Genomic DNA, 17,988 nt, shown 5'->3' with positions numbered 1-17,988 from the left:
GACCTGACCCCACAGGGACCCCCAGAACACCCCTGACCCCACAGTGACCACTGCACTGAGACCCCCACAGTGACCACCCGGGCACCCCTGACCCCACAGGGACCACCCGGACACCCCTGACCCCACAGTGACCACTGCACTGACCCCCACAGTGACCACCCCAACGCCGGGGGTCACAGGGTGACCCCAAAGGGACCCTCAAAGTGACCCCTCAGACGCACAAACTGTCCCCAAGCGCCCAGAGTGACCCCCAGAGCCACGAACTGTCCCCAAAGGGACACCCAGAGTGACCACCTGGACACCCCTGACCCCCACAGTGACACCTCAAACCCATAAATTACCCCCACAGTGACCCCCAGACTCACAAACTGCCCCCACAGTGACCCCCAGACCCATAGACTGCCCCCACAGTGACCCCCAGACCCATAAACTGCCCCCACAGTGACCCCCCAGACCCATAGACTGCCCCCACAGTGACCCCCAGACTCACAAACTGCACCCAAAAGGAACCCCCGGAGCCACAAAGTGACCCCCAAAGGGACCCCCCGGACACCCCTGACCCCCACAGTGACCCCAGGTCGCCCCAAATCGCCCTCCCATGCTCCCCTGGGCCCCCCCCACAGCCCCCAAATTCCGTCCTATGATCCCCCAGGCCCCCCCAGAGCCCCGGGACCCCCCAGTTCCGCTCCCATGATCTTCCAGGCCCCTCTCAGACCCTCGGGACCCCCCAGTTCCGCTCCCATGATCCCCCAGACCCCCCCCCAGACCCTCGGGACTCCCCAGTTCCCCAGCCCAGACCCCCGGCTCCCCCCCAGCCCCTCACGGAGCCCCTCCCGTGATGCTCTGCGGCCTCCCCCGGACCCCCCGCCCCCTTCCCGGACCCCGGGTGCTGAACCCCCCCATCGCACCCCCTCTATGACGTCACTGCCCCTCTCCGTGACGTCAGGCGGAGACCCCCCACCCCCCCAGACCTGCCCGCGCGCTCCCGGCCCCGCGCGCGCCGCTCGCCGCCCGCTCGCTTCCGGCCCGCGGCGCTTCCGCCGGAAGAGACGTCCACGGGGCCGCCGCCGCCGCCAAAATGGCGCTGGCGGAGAGGGGGGAGTTGAGGCGGGGGGGGAGGACCGAGCCGCCTCTGGGGCTGCCACGCGCCCGCCGCAGCCTCACCTGGGGCTGCTCCGGTGCGCAGAAACCGCCGGGGCCGCGGGCGGAGCTCGGGGCGCTCCCAGGAGCCGCTGCAGCCGCCGCGGCCCCGCTCCTCTCTATGGTCGCGGGGGCCGCTCCGCCCGCGCTCCTCTCTATGGTCCCTGAAGGGGGGAGATGGCGCCTCGCCGACTGCGCCTGCGCGCCCGCCGCCTTCCCATTGACCGCCGCTACCGCGCGCGGGATGGCCCCGCCCCTCCCTGGGCGCCGCCATCTTCTCCGCCCGCGTCACGTGACGCGGGCGGCCGCCATTTTGTGTCGGCGGGTTCCGCGCAGGCGCAGAGCGGCTGTGAGGCCGTTTCAGACGCCGACATTTTGCCAGTGCCCCCCCCAATGCCCTCCCAGTGCTCCCAGTATAGCTCCAGTGCCGCCAGTGCCCCCCCAGTGCCCCCAGTGCCCTCCCAGTTCCCCCAGTGCCCCCAGCATCACTCCAGTTCCCTCCCAGTAACACCCCAGTGCCTTCCCAGTGCTCCCAGTATAGCCCCAGTGCCGCCAGTGCCCCCCCCCAGTACCACCAGTACCCCCCCAGTGCTCCCAGTATTGCTCAGTGCCCTCCCAGTGCCTCCCAGTATGGTCCCAGTGCCCTCCCAGTGTCCTCCCAGTGCCCCCCAGTATCACCCCAGTGCCCCCAGTGCTCCCAGTACCCTCCCAGTATCACCCCAGTGCTCCCAGTATCATCCCAGTATGGCCACAGTGCCCCCCTCAGAACCATTGGAATGTTCGCAGGGATTGGTGACATTGGATACTGGTCTGTACTGGTTTGTACTGGTGTTTTACTGGTGTGTGCAGGCACAAACTGGTTTGCACTGGTCTCATACTGGTTTTGTCCTGGTCTGCACAGGCCCGTGCAGGCCCGTTCCAGTTTGTACTGGTCTGTACTGGTCACAAATAGGTCAGAAATTGACCCCCAGTGTCCCCTAAATCCCTCCCAGTCCCCCCAGTCCATCCCAGTTTCATTTTAGCCACCTCAATTACCCCCCCCCCAGTGCTCCCAGTCCCTCCCAGTTCCATTTTACGCCACCCAGTTTACCCCCAATCCATCCTAGTCCCTCCTCTCACCCCCCCAGTCCCCCCCAGTGCTCCCAGCCCATCCCAGTTCTCTCCCAGTTCCCCCCAATCCATCCCAGTTCCCCCCCCAGTCCATCCCAGTTCCCTCCCAGTCCCTCCCAGTCCATCCCAGTTCCCTTATAGTCCCCCCCAGAGCTCCCAGTTCCCCCCCAGTTCCCCCCCAGTCCGTCCCAGTTCCCCCCAATCCATCCCAGTTCCCCCCCAATCCATCCCAGTTCCCTCCCAGTCCGTCCCAGTTCCCTCATAGTCCCCCCCCAGAGCTCCCAGTTCCCCCCAATCCATCCCAGTTCCCCCCCAGTCCGTCCCAGTTCCCCCCAATCCATCCCAGTTCCCTCCCAGTCCCTCCCAGTCCATCCCAGTTCCCCCCAGTCCCCCCCAGTGCTCCCAGTCCATCCCAGTTCCCTCCCAGTTCCCCCCCAGTCCCCCCCAGTTCCCCCAATCCATCCCAGTTCCCCCCCAGTCCGTCCCAGTTCCCTCCCAGTCCATCCCAGTTCCCCCCCAGTTCCCTCCCAGTCCATCCCAGTCCCCTCCCAGTCCATCCCAGTTCCCCCCAGTCCCCCCCAGTGCTCCCAGTCCATCCCAGTTCCCCCCCAGTCCGTCCCAGTTCCCTCCCAGTCCGTCCCAGTTCCCCCCAATCCATCCCAGTTCCCCCGCAGTCCGTCCCAGTTCCCCCCAAGTCCATCCCAGTTCCCTCCCAGTCCGTCCCAGTTCCCTCCCAGTCCCTCCTCTCACCCTCCCCAGTGCTCCCAGTCGCTCCCAGTGCCATTTTAGGCCCCCCCAGCTCATCCCAGTTCCCAGCTGTGAAAACAGCATCATAAAAAGGGAATGCCGTAAAGCGCGACTGCCATAAAAATTAAATAAAAACAAAATTTAAAAAGTAACTGCTTTAAAAATAGAAAAATTAAAAAAAAAAAATTAAAAAAATAAATGCTTCAAAAGTGCAAAAAATTAAAAATAAAAATTAAATAAAAGCAAAATTAAAAAATAAAAATAAACGCTTCAAAAAAAGAAAAAATAAAAATATAAATAAATAAAAACAAAAACTAACTAAATAAAAAAATGCTTTGAAAATAGAAAAACTAAAATTAAAAATTAAATAAAAAACAAAATTAAAAAATAAAGCTTCAAAAATAAAAAAATTAAAAATAAAAATTAAAGAAAGAAAATTTTAAAAATAAAATAAATGCTTCAAAAACAGAAAAACAAAAAATAAAAAAAATTATAAATAAAATAAAAAAATTAAAACTATTTTAAAAAAGAAAAATTAAAGTAAATATAAATAAAAAACAAAATTTAAAAAAATGCTTTAAAAATAGAAAAACTAAGCATAAAAATTAAATAAAAAATTTAAAAGCTGTAAAAATAGAAAAATTAAAATTAAAAATAAAAAATAGAATTAAAAAAATTAAAAATGCTTCAAAGGTAGAGAAATTTTTAAAAATTAAATAAAAAACAAAATTAGAAAAAAACCCCTTAAAAATAGAAAAATTAAAAATAAAATTTAAAAAAATTAAAAAATGCTTCAAATATAGAAAAATTTTAAAAAAACTAAATAAAATTTAAAAAACAAAAATGCTTTAAAAATAGAAAAAATAAAAATAAAAATAAAATAAAAAATTTTAAAAAGCTTTAAAAATAAAAAAAATTTTTAAAAAATTAAGGAAAAAATAAAATTAAAAAATAAAAAGCTCAAAAAATACAAAAATTAAAAATAAAAATTAAATGAAAAATACAATTAAAAAACAAGAAATGCTTTAAAAATAGAAAAAATAAAAATAAAAATAAAAATAAAATTTAAAAAAGCTTTAAAAATAGAAAAATTTAAAAAAAAATTAACTAAAAAATAATATTAAAAAAATTAAAAGCTCAAAAAATAGAAAAATTAAAAATAAAAATTAAATGAAAAATACAATTAAAAAACAAGAAATGCTTTAAAAATAGAAAAAATAAAAATAAAAATAAAATAAAAAATTTAAAAAGCTTTAAAAATAGAAAAATTTAAAAAAAAATTAACTAAAAAATAATATTAAAAAAAATTAAAAGCTCAAAAAATAGAAAAATTAAAAATAAAAATTAAATGAAAAATACAATTAAAAAACAAGAAATGCTTTAAAAATAGAAAAATTAACAATAAAAATTTTTAAAAATTTTAAAAAGCTTTAAAAATAGAAATATTAAAAATAAAAATTGAATTAAAAATTAAATAAAAAAAAATTATTAAAAATTAATGAAAAACACAATAAAAACCATAAAGTGATGTAAAGTACCGAAAAAGTTCCATAAAGCGTGGTGCCGTAAAGCGCGACTGTCGCAAAACTGCCGTAAAGCAAAACTGTCGTAAAAGGTGCCGTAAAGGGCGGCTGCCGTAAAGCGCGACTGTCGTAAAAGCTGCCGTAAAGTGCGGCGGCCGTAAAGCGCGACTGTCGCAAAAGGGGCCGTAAAGCGCGACTGCCGTAAAGCAAAACTGTCGCAAAAGGTGCCGTAAAGCGCGGCTGCCGTAAAGCGCGACTGTCGTAAAAAGGTGCCGTAAAGCGCGACTGTCGTAAAAGGGGTCGTAAAGCGTGACTGCCGTAAAGCGCGACTGTCGCAAAGGGGGCCGTAAAGCGCGACTGTCGTAAAAGGGGCCGTAAAGCGCGACTGTCGTAAAATGGGCCGTAAAGCGCGACTGTCGCAAAAGGGGCCGTAAAGCGCGACTGCCGTTCAGCCGCGTTTCCCAGAGACTTTTGAGACCCAGGTGTTTCAAGCCGTTTATTTGCATCTCCCGCCGGGCCGTGGCTGCCGCGGGGCCGCTCCCAGCCCCGCCGGGCGCCGCTCGAGCCGCGTTTGCCGCACGGGGGGGGGCCCGCAGCCGCCGCCCCGCCCAGCTCCGCCCCTGCCGCGACTCCGCCCCTCGCCGCCGCGAGTCTCCGGCGGGACACGCCCCCCACGTGACCGCACAGCTCCGGTACCCGCGGTCCCGCCCACGCCTTCCGCCCCGCCCCCCGGCCCCTCCCACCGCTCCCGCCATCCTCGCGGCCCCGCCCCCTAACCCCGCCGCTACGAGCCCGCCCCCCGGCGTCACCGCGGCCCCGCCCCCTCCTGCCCCCGCTGATCCCGCCGCTTTTCCCCCCCCCCCCCCCCCCCCCCCCCCCCGTTACCCGCGAGTGCGGCCGCTCCTGCCCCCCCCCCCCTCCCTTTGCGGACCCAGCGGGGCCGGTACTGGCCCCGGTCCCGCCGCTGCTGCCGCGTCTCTGCCGTTCCCCGCGGCTCCCGGATCTGCGGTGCCGAGCGCTCCGGGCGCGGCCGCCCCCCCGCCTCTGGCGCCCCCTGTGCGCGTTGCCGCGGGAGCCCGGCACGGCCCCGCTTGCGCCGGGACCGGGGCGCCCCAGCCCGCCCGGCCGCCCCGTGCCGGCGCCGCGGCGCCTACACCGGTGTGTGCAGCCTTTGCCGCGCCTGCAGCCGCTCCAGCGCCGCCTCTGCCGCCGCTCCAGCGCAGCCTCCGGTACGCGCCGCCCCTGCCCGCCGGGCCGGCAGCCACCGCAGCCTCCAGCGGCCGCACGCCGCGGCCCCCCCCCGCCGCTCCAGCGCAGCCTCCCCTCAGCGCCGCCCCTGCCCGCCGGGCCGGCAGCCACCGCAGCCCCCAGCGGCTGCACGCCGCGGCCGAGCCGCCGCCTGTCCCGCCCCCCCACCCCGCAACAGACTCCCGCCGCCTCCACGCCGCTCCTCCCGCCACCCCGGGATCATCTCCCGCTGACGAGGCCGCCCCGCCGCCGCCCGCGGTCGCTGTCCCGCTCCTGCCGCCGCCGCTGCATGGCGGGGGCCGAGCCGCGCCTTCCCCAGCGCGGCCCCCCTCTTCAGAGCTGCCGGATGGCGCGGCCCCGCCGCCTCCTGCAACCGCGGCGTTCCCGGTTCCCTTCCATGGCCGCAGCCGCAGCCGCGTTCCCGTTTCCGCGGCTCCGCCGCCTCCCGCACCCCCCAGCCCGCCCGCCGCCATGATAGCTGTGCCCACGTTGCCATAGTGACGGGAGCCACGCATGCGCAGTTGCTACAACCCAGCACCAGCGATATCACTCCGCGCCGCCTCATCCAACCACAGCGCTGCTTCCGGGATCAGCCGCACGCATGCGCAGTTCTATCTCCACGGCCCCGCTGCCACCCCCCACTGCGTTCGCCGCAGCTTTGGCACAGCGCGGTCCCGGTTCCGAGCCACTGCGTGCCGCTGTCCAGCCACAGCCGGCATCCCTGTGCCCTGTCACGCCACTTCTGCCGCCACTGCGTCTATACACGGCACCACAGCAGGCGAAAACTGCAGCGCCTTGCACGTATCCTTCCGCGTCTCTGCCGCTGCCGGAACTTGAGGAGGGCAGGGCCGCATCACCGAGAGATCCCTCCGCAGCGCGTAAAGCGGTCGAACCCACACCTGGTATCCCTCCGCGTTTTTGCCTTCCACACCGAGTGGGACTACTTTGTGTCACGATTTGTCTGCACAGCCACATCCGTGCACACAAACCGTGCGAGGAGGAGGAGGAGGAGGAGGTTGGAATATGACAGCTGCTTTAATAAATACAGGACAGACAGAGAATTATTTTGCCCCTGCCAATGCCAACCCTTTGATCCCAACAAAAAAGAATTTCAAAAAAGAACTGTTCCCAAATAGCTCCAGAGTCCCCTCAGTGTTTGGGACAGATTTCTCGACCCAAAATTAGACAGTAAATGCTCAAAATTCGCCAGCATTAATGCCAAAATTAGAAAACCCACAAAAATATTTTGATTATTTTCGACTAACAGGCTGGGATGAAGCCAGATTTGCAAAGAAGAAATTCCAAATGCTGCAGCCGTGCCTGTGCCATGCGGCCGTCCCACCTCACGAGATAAAAGAATTGCCAAAAGCGAAAAGGGACGGCGGAATCTGCTGCCCACGTTCTAAGTGTGAAAAACGCCCGCGTTTTGTGCTTGGATTTTGGCAAATATTCAAATAAATGTTGTACGTGTCGTGGTGGAAAGTGATGCTGTTTTAATTCTCTTATGTAGTGCTTTAAATACAGTTTTAGGTTATAAAAATTGTTCAAATAGAAACGACGCTGTGTAGGAGAATATACAAATATATATAAATATATAAACATATATAAATATATAAATATATATTTTATAAATATATTTATTTATTTATTATATATTTATATAATATATATTATATATATTATATATTATATATATTATATATATTTATATTATATATATTATATACATTATATAATATATTATAAATAAATATATAATAATATATATAAATATATATATACAAACACATATAAATATATCCTTTATTTTTTAAAAGAAAGGAGGACGCCTGAATCCTTCAGAGAAAGAGAATTTATTGCCCCATTATCAAAATAAACGCACTGAGCAGCCAGAATCCTGTGTTTGAGTGGAATTTATGCATCGCTAATGAGGTCTATGAATATTCAACAGGCTGTTGATTTTAAGGGTTGATCCTCTGTTAACCCGGGTCCTTTTTTGGGTTTATTTTGCCCAGAAATGGGACCCGGACTGTCCCTAACTCTTTGTTTTTGTTGCCTCAAATTGTCCTAATTAAAATTGCCCAAATTATTATTATTCTAATTGTGTCACTGTTTTTATAACCATTTTATTGCTGTTAAACTTCTAAAGTTTTAAAATCGAGCGATTTTAAAAAATCGAGCCGTTTTCCACACAGGGGTTGGTGATGATGGCTACTGGTTTGTACTGGTTTTATACTGGTTTTATACTGGGTTTGTACTGGTTTGTACTGGTTTTATACTGGTTTGTACTGGTTTATACTGGTTTGTACTGGTTTGTTCTGGTTTTATACTGGTTTGTACTGGTTTTATACTGGTTCTATACTGGTTTTATACTGGTTTGTACTGGTTTTATACTGGTTCTATACTGGTTTGTACTGGTTTGTACTGGTTTTATACTGGTTTGTACTGGTTTTATACTGGTTTTATACTGGTTTGTACTGGTTTGTACTGGTTTTATACTGGTTTGTACTGGTTTTATACTGGTTTTATACTGGTTTGTACTGGTTTGTACTGGTTTTATACTGGTTTGTACTGGTTTTTTTTACTGGTCCGTACAGGCCCAAACTGGTCTGTACTGGTTTGTACTCGTCAAAAATGGGTCAGAAACTGGAACCCCCCCCCCCAGTGCTCCCAGTACCCCCCCAGTCCCCCCCAGTGCTCCCAGTCTGTGATTCCCAGTCCATCCCAGTCCATCCCAGTCCATCCCAGTCCATCCCAGTCCCATTTTAGCCCTCCCAGTCCCCTCCAGTCCCTCCCAGTGCTCCCAGTACCCCCCCAGTCCATCCCAGTTCCTCCCAGTTGCATTTTGGGCTTCCCCCCAGTGCTCCCAGTCTCCCCCAGTTCCCCCCCAGTTCCTCCCAGTTCCCTCCCAGTCCCTCCCAGTTGCATTTTGTCCCCCACCCAGTGCTCCCAGTTCCTCCCAGTCCATCCCAGTCCCTCCCAGTTCCATTTTAGCCCCCCCAGTACCCCCCCCAGTCCCTCCCAGTGTCCCAGTCTGTGATTCCCAGTCCATCCCAGTTCCCCCCAGTCCACCCCCAGTCCCCTCCAGTTCCTTCCAGTCCCCTCCCAGTCCCATTTTAGCCCCCCCAATTCCATCCCAGTTCCTCCCAGTCCCTCCCAGTCCCATTTTAGTCCATCCCAGTCCCCCCCAATTCCCCCCCAGTCCCTCCCAATCCCCCCCCAGTCCCCCCCAATTCCATCCCAATCCCCCCCAATCCCCTCCCAGTTCCCTCCCAGTCCCATTTTAGCCCCCCAAGTCCCTCCCAGTTCCCCCCAGTCCCTCCCAGTCCCTCCCAATCCCCCCCCAGTCCATCCCAGTTCCCCCCAGTCCCTCCCAGTTCCATCCCAGTCCCCCCCAGTTCCCCCCAGTCCCTCCCAGTCCCATTTTAGCCCCCCCAATTCCCCCCCAGTCGCTCCCAGTCCCCCCCAGTCCCTCCCAGTTGCATTTTGGGGCCCCCCCAGTTCCATCCCAGTCCCCCCCAGTCCCTCCCAGTCCCATTTTAGCCCCCCCAGTCCCCCCCAGTCCCTCCCAGTTCCTCCCGGTCCCTCCCGGGAAGCCCCGAACAAAGGCTCCTTTCCTGTGGGGGGAGGGGCTCCTTTCCTGTGGGGGGGGGACCCCGCCCCTCCCCCCGCGACCCCCGCGACCCCCGAGGGGCGGGGGGGGGAGGGGCAGGGGCGGCCCCGCCCGCCCCAAACGCGCCCGAATCGCCCCAAAAACGGCGCCGGGACCCCCGAAACGCGCGGGGGGGGGCGGCCGGGACCCCCCGGGGATTCTGGGGACCCCCCCGGGGGTGTTTGGGGCCCTTCCAAAAAATTTTGGGACCCTCTGGGGTTTTGGGACCCCCCCCCCAAAAAGGGTTTTTGGGACCCCCTCGGGTTTTTTGGGATTCCCTCGGATTTTTTGGGATTCCCTCGGATTTTTTGGGGATCCTCCTCTGGATTTTTTGGGGTCTCTCCCGGAGTTTTTGGGGTCCCCGTGGAATTTTTGGGACCCTCGGGGAGTTTTTTGGGGTCTTTCCGAAAAGGTTTTTGGGACCCCCCCCCCCCCCCGGATTTTTTGGGATTCCCTCGGGTTTTTTTGGGATCCCCCCTCTGGATTTTTTGGGGTCTCCCCCCCCCGGATTTTTTTGGGACCCTCTGGAATCTCTTGAGACCCCCCTGGGGATTTTTTGGGACCCTCCCGGGAGTTTTTGGGGTCCCCGTGGAATTTTTGGGACCCTCCCGGAATTTTTGGGATCCTTATAAAAAGTTTGGAGACCCCCCTGGATTTTGAGATCTCCCCCATTGGATTTTTTTGGGATCCTCACTGAATTTTTGGGATCCTCACTGAATTTTTGGGGTCTCCCCCTGGATTTTTGGGACCCCCCCTGGATTTTGGGACCCCCCCTGGATTTTGGGATCTCCCCCCTGGATTTTGTGATTTCCTCGGATTTTTGGGACCTCCCAGACTTTGAAATTCACCTTTGGATTTTTGGGATCCCCCTCTGGATTTTGGGACCCCCCCCCTGGATTTTCTGACTCCCTCGGAATTTTGGGATCCCCCTCGCGGATTTTGGGATTTCCTCGGGATTTTTTGGAGCCTCCTCGCGGATTTTGGGACCCCCCCGGATTTTGGGAGCCCCCCGGATTTTGGGGACCCCCCCCCCCGGCCATGGGGCTGTGGCTGCTCTGGCTCTGGGTCCCCCTGGGGCTGGCGGAGGAGGGTGAGCGACCCCCCAAAAAAACCCCCCAAAAATCCCCCAAAAACCCCCCAAAAACCCCCCAAAAACACCCCAAAACCCCCCAAAATCCCCCAAAAACACCCCAAAACAACCCCTGGGACCCCCAAAAACCTCCTGGGACCCCCCAAAACCGCCCTGGGATCCCCAAAACCCTCCTGGGACCCCAAACCCCCCCCCAAAAACACCCCCGGGACCCCCAAATCCCCCTTGGAACCCCCAAATCCCCCTGGGACCCCCCCAAAAACCCCCTTGGAACCCCCAAGGACCCCCAGAAATCCCCCCGGGACCCCCAAAACTCTCCTGGGACCCCAAAACCCCCCCAAAACCCCCTGGCACCCCCCAAAAACTCCCCCGGGACCCCCCAAGCCCTCAAGGACCCCCCAAAACCCCCGTGGGACATCCCGGGACCCCAAAACCCCCCTGGGACCCCCAAAAAACCTCCCTGGAACCCCCAAAACCCCCCAAAACCCCCAAGGACCCCCAAAAACCCCCTGGGACCCCCAAAAAACCTCCTTGAAACCCCCAAGGACCCCCAAAAACCCCCAAGGACCCCCCAAAACTCCCCTGGGACCCCCCTGGGACACCCCGGGACCCCCCAAAACCCCCCCGGGACCCTCTGAGGAGGAGATTTGGGGTTTTTTGGGGCGGATTTGGGGTTTCTGGTGCGAGATTTGGGGTTTTTGGGGGGATATTTGGGGGTTTTGGGGGCAGATTTGGGGTTTTTGGGGGATATTTGGGGTTTTTGGGGCAGATTTGGTGTCTCTGGTGGAATATTTGGGGTTTTGGGGGGATATTTGGGGTTTTTGGGGGTATTTGTGGTTTCTGATGGGATATTTGGGGTTTTTTGGGCTGGATTTGGGTTTTCTGGTGGGAGATTTGGGGGGTTCCGGGCGATTTTGGGGTGTTTTGGGCTGATTTTAGGGGTTTTTTGGGTGGATTTGGGGTTTTCGGGAGATGCTTTGGGTTTTGGGGGGATATCCGGGGTTTTTGGGGCAGATTTGGGGTTTTTGGGGGATATTTGTGGGTTTTGGGGGATATCCGGGGTTTTGGGGGGATATTCGGGGTTTTTGGGGGATATCCGGGGTTTTTGGGGGATATCCGGGGTTTTTGGGGAATTTTTGGGGTTTTTGGGGGATATTCGGGGTTTTTGGGGGATATCCGGGGTTTTTGGGGAATTTTTGGGGTTTTTGGGGGATATCCGGGTTTTTTGGGGGATATTCGGGGTTTTTGGGGGATATTTGGGGTTTTTGGGGGGTTTTGGGGGGATATTTGTGGTTTCTGATGGGATATCCGGGGTTTTGGGGGGGATATCCGGGGTTTTTGGGGGATATTTGTGGTTTTTGGGGGATATCCGGGGTTTTTTGGGGGATATCCGGGGTTTTTGGGGATATTCGGGGTTTTGGGGGATATTCGGGGTTTTTGGGGGGTTTTGGGGGGATATTTGTGGTTTCTGATGGGATATTTGGGGTTTTTTGGGGAATATCCGGGGTTTTTGGGGGATATTTGGGGTTTTTGGGGATATCCGGGGTTTTTGGGGGATATCCGGGGTTTTTGGGGCAGATTTGGGGTTTTTGGATATTTTGGGCCCCGGTCTGACCCCCCCCGCCCCCCCAGAGACGCTGCTGGACACGAGGCTGGAGACGAGCGACCTGCGCTGGACGGTGCATCCACCTGGGGAGGGACAGGTGACACCTGGGGACACCTGGGGACACACCTGGGGAGGGACAGGTGACACCTGGGGACATTGGGGACACACCTGGGGAGGGACAGGTGACACCTGGGGACATTGGGGACACACCTGGGACACACCTGGGGAGGGACAGGTGACACCTGGGGACACCTGGAACACACCTGGGGACACACCTGGGACACACCTGGGGACATTGGGGACACCTGGAGACACTTGGGGACATTGGGGACACACCTGGGACACACCTGGGACACACCTGGGGACACCTGGGACATTGGGGACACACCTGGGACACACCTGGGGAGGGACAGGTGACACCTGGGACACACCTGGGACACACCTGGGACACACCTGGGGACGCGGCGGGGTGGACCAGAGGTCGCCAGCCCCGCTCACCCCCTGTCCCCCTGTCCCTCTGTCCCTCTGTCCCCCCTGTCCCTCTGTCCCTCTGTCCCTCTGTCCCTCTGTCCCCCCTGTCCCCCCCTGTCCCCCCGGTGTCCCCCCTGTCCCCCTGTCCCTCCCTGTCCCTCTGTCCGTCCCTCTGTCCCTCTGTCCCCCCGGTGTCCGTCCGTCCGTCCGTGCCCGCAGTGGGAGGAGCTGAGCGCGCTGGACGCGGAGCTGGGCGGGGCCGTTCGCACCTTCGAGGTGTGCTCGGGGCGGGGCGGGGGCGGGGCCGAGCGGGACCACGCCCCTCCGCGGGGCCGGAGCCCCGCCCAGAACGGCCGGAGCCCCGCCCAGAACAGCTGGAGCCCCGCCCAGAACAGCTGGAGCCCCGCCCAGAACAGCTGGCTCCGGTCGCGCTGGGTGCCCCGCGGCGCCGCCACCACCGTGATGGCCGAGATCCGGTTCACCGTGATGGCCTGCGACAGCCTCGGGGCCAGCGACCGGGACCGGGACCGGGACAGGGCCAGGGGGACACGGGGGATACCGGACAGGGACCGGGACAGGGACAGCGACAGCCTCGGGGCCAGCCCGGGCACCGGGGACAGCGACAGGGCCAGGGGGACACGGGGGATACCGGACACTGACAGGGACAGGGACAGGGACAGGGACATCCTGGCCGGGGGGACATTGGGGACATCGGGGACACGGGACAGACCCAGGGGGACACGGGGGATACCGGACAGCGACTGGGACAGGGGGACACGGGACACTGACAGGGACAGGGACAGCGACAGCCTCGGGGCCAGCCCGGGCACCGGGGACAGAGCAAGGGGGACACGGGACACTGACAGGGACAGGGACAGGGACAGGGACAGGGACAAGGACAGCCTCGGGGCCAGCCCGGGGGACAGGGACAGGGCCAGGGGGACACGGGGGATACCGGACACTGACAGGGACAGGGACAGGGCCAGGGGGACGTGGGACAACGACCCCGAACACCTGGATCGCCATGGAAACGACCCCAAACACCTGGATCTGCAAAGAAATGACCCAAAATCCATTGATTTCCATGACAACCACCCCAATCCACCCCTCGACCTCCACCCAAACGACTCCGAACCCCTCGATTTCCATGGAAACGACCCCGAACCCCTCGATCTCCATGGAAAGGACCCCGAACCCCTCGATCTCCAGGGAAAGGACCCCAAACCCCTCGATCTCTATGGAAATGACCCTGAACCCTTTGATCTCCACGGAAACAACCCCGAACCCCTCGATCTCTATGGAAAGGACCCAAAACCCCTCGACCTCCACCCAAACGACCGTGAACCCCTCGACCTCCAAGGAAACGACCCCGAACCCCTCGACCTCCATGGAAACGACCCCGAACCCCTCGATCTCCACGGAAACGACCCAGAACCCCTCGATCTCTATGGAAATGACCCAAAACCCCTCGATCTCCACGGAAACGACCCCGAACCCCTCGATCTCCACCCAAACGACCCCGAACCCCGCGATCTCCATGGAAAGGACCCCGAACCCCTCGACCTCCACCCGTTCCACGCCCCGGGCCCCGCCCGCCGCCGCCGCCGCAGCCCCGTCCCCGCCGCGCCCCGCACCTGCAAGGAAACGTTCTCGGTGTTCTACCACGAGTCCGACGCCGACACGGCCACGGCCACGTCCCCTCCGTGGATGGAGAACCCCTACGTCAAGGTGGACACGGTGGCCGCCGAGCACCTGGCGCGGCCGGGCGGGCCCCGGGGCCGCGTCAACCGCAAGGTGCTGCGGCTGGGCCCGCTGAGCCGCGCCGGCTTCTACCTGGCCTTCCAGGACCTGGGCGCCTGCATGGCGCTGCTCTCCGTGCGCCTCTTCTTCCGCCGCTGCCCCGCGGCCACGGCGCGCCTCGCCCGCTTCCCCGCCACCGTGCCCGCCGAGCTGGTGGCGCCCGTGGCCGGGCAGTGCGTGCCGGGCGCCGTGCCCGCCGCGCAGGGCTCGCCGCTGATGTACTGCCGGGAGGACGGGCGCTGGGCCGAGCCGCCTGCCCTGGGATGTGTCTGTGGGGCCGGGATGGAGCCCAGTGAAGGGACGGGGTGTCGGCGTGAGTTTGGGGTGATTTGAGCTGGTTTTGGGGTGATTTATGGGGATTTGGGGTGTGGGATTGCCACAAAGGGCTCGCCGCTGATGTACTGCCGGGAGGACGGGCGCTGGGCCGAGCCGCCTGCTCTGGGATGCGTGTGCGGGGCTGGGATGGAGCCGAGTGAAGGGACGGGGTGCCGGCGTGAGTTTGGGGTGATTTATGGGGATTTTGGGTGTTTTATGGGGATTTTGGGTGATTTATGGGGTGTAGGATGGGCGCTGGGCTGAGCCCCCTGCCCTGGGATGTGTGTGCGGGGCCGGGATGGAGCCCAGTGAAGGGATGGGGTGTCGGCGTGAGTTTGGGGTTATTTACGGGCAATTTGGGGTGATTTGGGCTGGTTTTGGGTGATTTATGGGGTGTGGGATGGGCGCTGGGCCGAGCCGCCTGCCCTGGGATGCTTGTGCGGGGCCGGGATGGAGCCCAGTGAAGGGACGGGGTGTCGGCGTGAGTTTGGGGCGATTTATGGTGGTTTTGGGTGATTTATGGGGATTTTGGGTGATTTATGGGGAATTTAGGATGATTTATGGAATTTGGGTGATTTATGGGGATTTTGGGGTGATTTATGGGGTGTTATAGGGTGTAGGATGGGCGCTGGGCCGAGCCGCCCGCCCTGGGATGTGTCTGTGGGGCTGGGATGGAGCCCAGTGAAGGGACGGGGTGCCGGCGTGAGTTTGGGGTGAATTACGGGGATTTTGGGTGATTTATGGGGATTTTGGGGTGTGGGATTGCCGCAAAGGGGATGCTGCTGATGTACTGCCGGGAGGACGGGCGCTGGGCCGAGCCCCCTGCCCTGGGATGCGTCTGTGGGGCTGGGATGGAGCCGAGTGAAGGGACGGGGTGCCGGCGTGAGTTTGGGGTGATTTGAGCTGGTTTTGGGTGATTTATGGGGTGTTATAGGGTGTGGGACGGGCGCTGGGCCGAGCCCCCTGCCCTGGGATGCGTGTGCGGGGCTGGGATGGAGCCGAGCGAGGGGACGGGGTGTCGGCGTGAGTTTGGGGTGAATTACGGGAAATTTGGGGTGATTTGGGCTGGTTTTGGGTGATTTATGGGGTGTGGGATGGGCGCTGGGCCGAGCCGCCCGCCCTGGGATGCGTGTGTGGGGCCGGGATGGAGCCCAGTGAAGGGACGGGGTGCCGGCGTGAGTTTGGGGCGATTTACCGTGGTTTTGGGTGATTTATGGGGATTTTGGGTGATTTATGGGGAATTTAGGATGATTTATGGGAATTTGGGTGATTTATGGGGATTTTGGGGTGATTTATGGGGTGTTATAGGGTGTGGGACGGGCGCTGGGCCGAGCCCCCTGCCCTGGGATGCGTGTGCGGGGCCGGAATGGAGCCCAGTGAAGGGACGGGGTGCCGGCGTGAGTTTGGGGTGAATTACGGGGATTTTGGGTGATTTATGGGGATTTTGGGTGATTTACAGGGATTTTGGGGTGATTTATGGGGAATTTAGGATGATTTACGGGCAATTTGGGGTGATTTCGGCTGGTTTTGGGTGATTTATGGGGATTTTGGGTGATTTATGGGCTGTGGGACGGGCGCTGGGCCGAGCTGCCCGCCCTGGGGTGCCGGCGTGAGTTTGGGGTGATTTGAGCTGGTTTTGGGGTGATTTGAGCCGGTTTTGGGGTGTTTTAGGGTTGTTTTAGGGTGTTTTTTGTGTGTGTTTTCGGGTTTTTTTAGGGTGTTTCGAAATGTTTGGGGTGATTTAGGGTCCCCTGATGTAAATTTAGGGTGTTTCAGGGTGCTTTGTTGTGCTTTTTGATGCGTTCTGGTGTGTGTTAGGATGGTTTCGGGTGTGTGGTGGTGTTTTGGGGTGTTTGGTGGTGTTTTGGGGTGATTCAGGCTGTTTTAGGTAGTTTTGGGGGGTATTTTAGGGTGTTTTTGGGGAGTTTTTGGTGTGTTTTGGGGTGTTTGGGGGATTCCTGGCGTGTTTCGGGCAGTATTTTAGGGTGGTTTTTGGTGTTTTTTGGTGTTTTTGGTGTGTTTTGGGGTGTTTGGGGTATTCTGGGGTGTTTTGGGCGGTATTTTAGGGTGGTTTTTGGTGTTTTTTGGTGGTTTTGGTGTGTTTTGGGGTCTGTGGGAGATTCCTGGGGTGTTTTGAGGGGTATTTTAGGGCGTTTTTCGCTGTTTTTGGGGCCTTTTCAGGTGTTTCGGGGTGTTTGGGGGGGCTGTGGGGTATTCTGGGGTGTTTCATGCAGTATTTTAGGGTGTTTTTCGCTGTTTTTGGGCCGTTTTCAGGTGTTTTGGGGTGTTTGGGGTATTCTGGGGTGTTTCAGGCAGTATTTTAGGGCGTTTTTCGCTGTTTTTGGGGCGTTTTCAGGTGTTTTGGGGTGTTTGGGGTATTCTGAGGTGTTTCATGCAGTATTTTAGGGCGTTTTTTGCTGTTTTTGGGGCGTTTTCAGGCGTTTTGGGGTGTTCGGGGTATTCTGAGGTGTTTCATGCAGTATTTTAGGGCGTTTTTCGCTGGTTTTGGGGCTTTTTCAGGTGTTTTGGGGTGTTTGGGGTATTCTGAGGTGTTTCATGCAGTATTTTAAGGCGTTTTTCGCTGTTTTTGGGGCTTTTTCAGGTGTTTTGGTGTGTTTTGGGGTGTTTGGGGTATTATGGGGTGTTTCATGCAGTATTTTAGGGCGTTTTTCGCTGTTTTTGGGGCGTTTTCAGGCGTTTTGGGGTGTTTGGGGTATCCTGAGGTGTTTCGTGCAGTATTTTCGGGCGTTTTTCGCTGTTTTTGGGCGTTTTCAGCTGTCTTGATGTGCGATATTTGGGGGTCTCTGGCTGACCCCCCCTCTGTGTGTCCCCCCCCCCCAGCGTGTCCCCCCCAGACGTTCAAGGCGGAGCCGGGGGCGGGGCGGTGCCGGCCCTGCCCCGCCCAGAGCGAAGCCCCCGCCCCCGGAGCCCCCGGGTGCCGCTGCCGGCCGGGATTTTACCGGGCCCCGGGCGAGGGAGCCGCGGACCCCTGCTCCGGTACTCGGGTTTGGGGCATTTTGGGGGAATTTGGGGGAATTTTGGGGTGTTTGGGGGGAATTTTGGGGTGTTTGGGGGGGAATTCGGGGTGTTTTAGGGGTCCCAGGCGGGATTTGGGGGGTCCTGGGTGTGTTTCGGGGGTCCCAATAGGGGATTTTGGGGGTTCCAATGGGGGATTTTGGGGTTCCTGGGTGTGTCTCTCACTCGGTTGGGATTTGGGGGTTCCTTGGTGGAATTTTGGGGTTCCTGGGTGTGTTTTGGGGGTCCCAAGGGGGGATTTTGGGGGTCA

The 17,988-nt window shown here is 56.6% G+C and overlaps 2 protein-coding genes and 1 long non-coding RNA gene across 3 annotated transcripts in view; 2 read left to right on the top strand and 1 right to left on the bottom strand.

Moving 5' to 3' along the window:
- SRRT (serrate, RNA effector molecule) overlaps nt 1-1,118 on the bottom strand; it is a 39,798-nt gene extending 38,680 nt beyond the window's left edge. The window contains 1 exon segment of the mRNA XM_077173222.1: nt 972-1,118. The gene's annotated coding sequence lies outside the window, so the exon portion shown is untranslated.
- Nucleotides 1,119-6,658: 5,540 nt separating this feature from the next.
- LOC143693232 (uncharacterized) lies at nt 6,659-7,250 on the top strand. The gene is made up of 2 exons (XR_013180746.1): nt 6,659-6,783; nt 7,036-7,250. It is a non-coding gene; the product is annotated as an uncharacterized LOC143693232 (long non-coding RNA).
- Nucleotides 7,251-10,378: 3,128 nt separating this feature from the next.
- On the top strand, nt 10,379-14,720 carry LOC129134641 (uncharacterized). Its single transcript, XM_077173221.1, has 4 exons — nt 10,379-10,510; nt 12,143-12,213; nt 12,807-13,277; nt 13,797-14,720. The coding sequence occupies exons 1-4, from the start codon at nt 10,459-10,461 to the stop codon at nt 14,718-14,720; spliced, it is 1,518 nt and encodes a 505-aa protein (XP_077029336.1). The 5' UTR covers nt 10,379-10,458.
- The last annotated feature ends 3,268 nt before the right edge of the window (nt 14,721-17,988 follow it).

Source organism: Agelaius phoeniceus, unplaced genomic scaffold (assembly GCF_051311805.1).
Source record: "Agelaius phoeniceus isolate bAgePho1 unplaced genomic scaffold, bAgePho1.hap1 Scaffold_434, whole genome shotgun sequence".
Taxonomy (NCBI): Eukaryota; Metazoa; Chordata; class Aves; order Passeriformes; family Icteridae; genus Agelaius; species Agelaius phoeniceus.
This window is presented reverse-complemented; position numbering and strand designations above follow the sequence as displayed.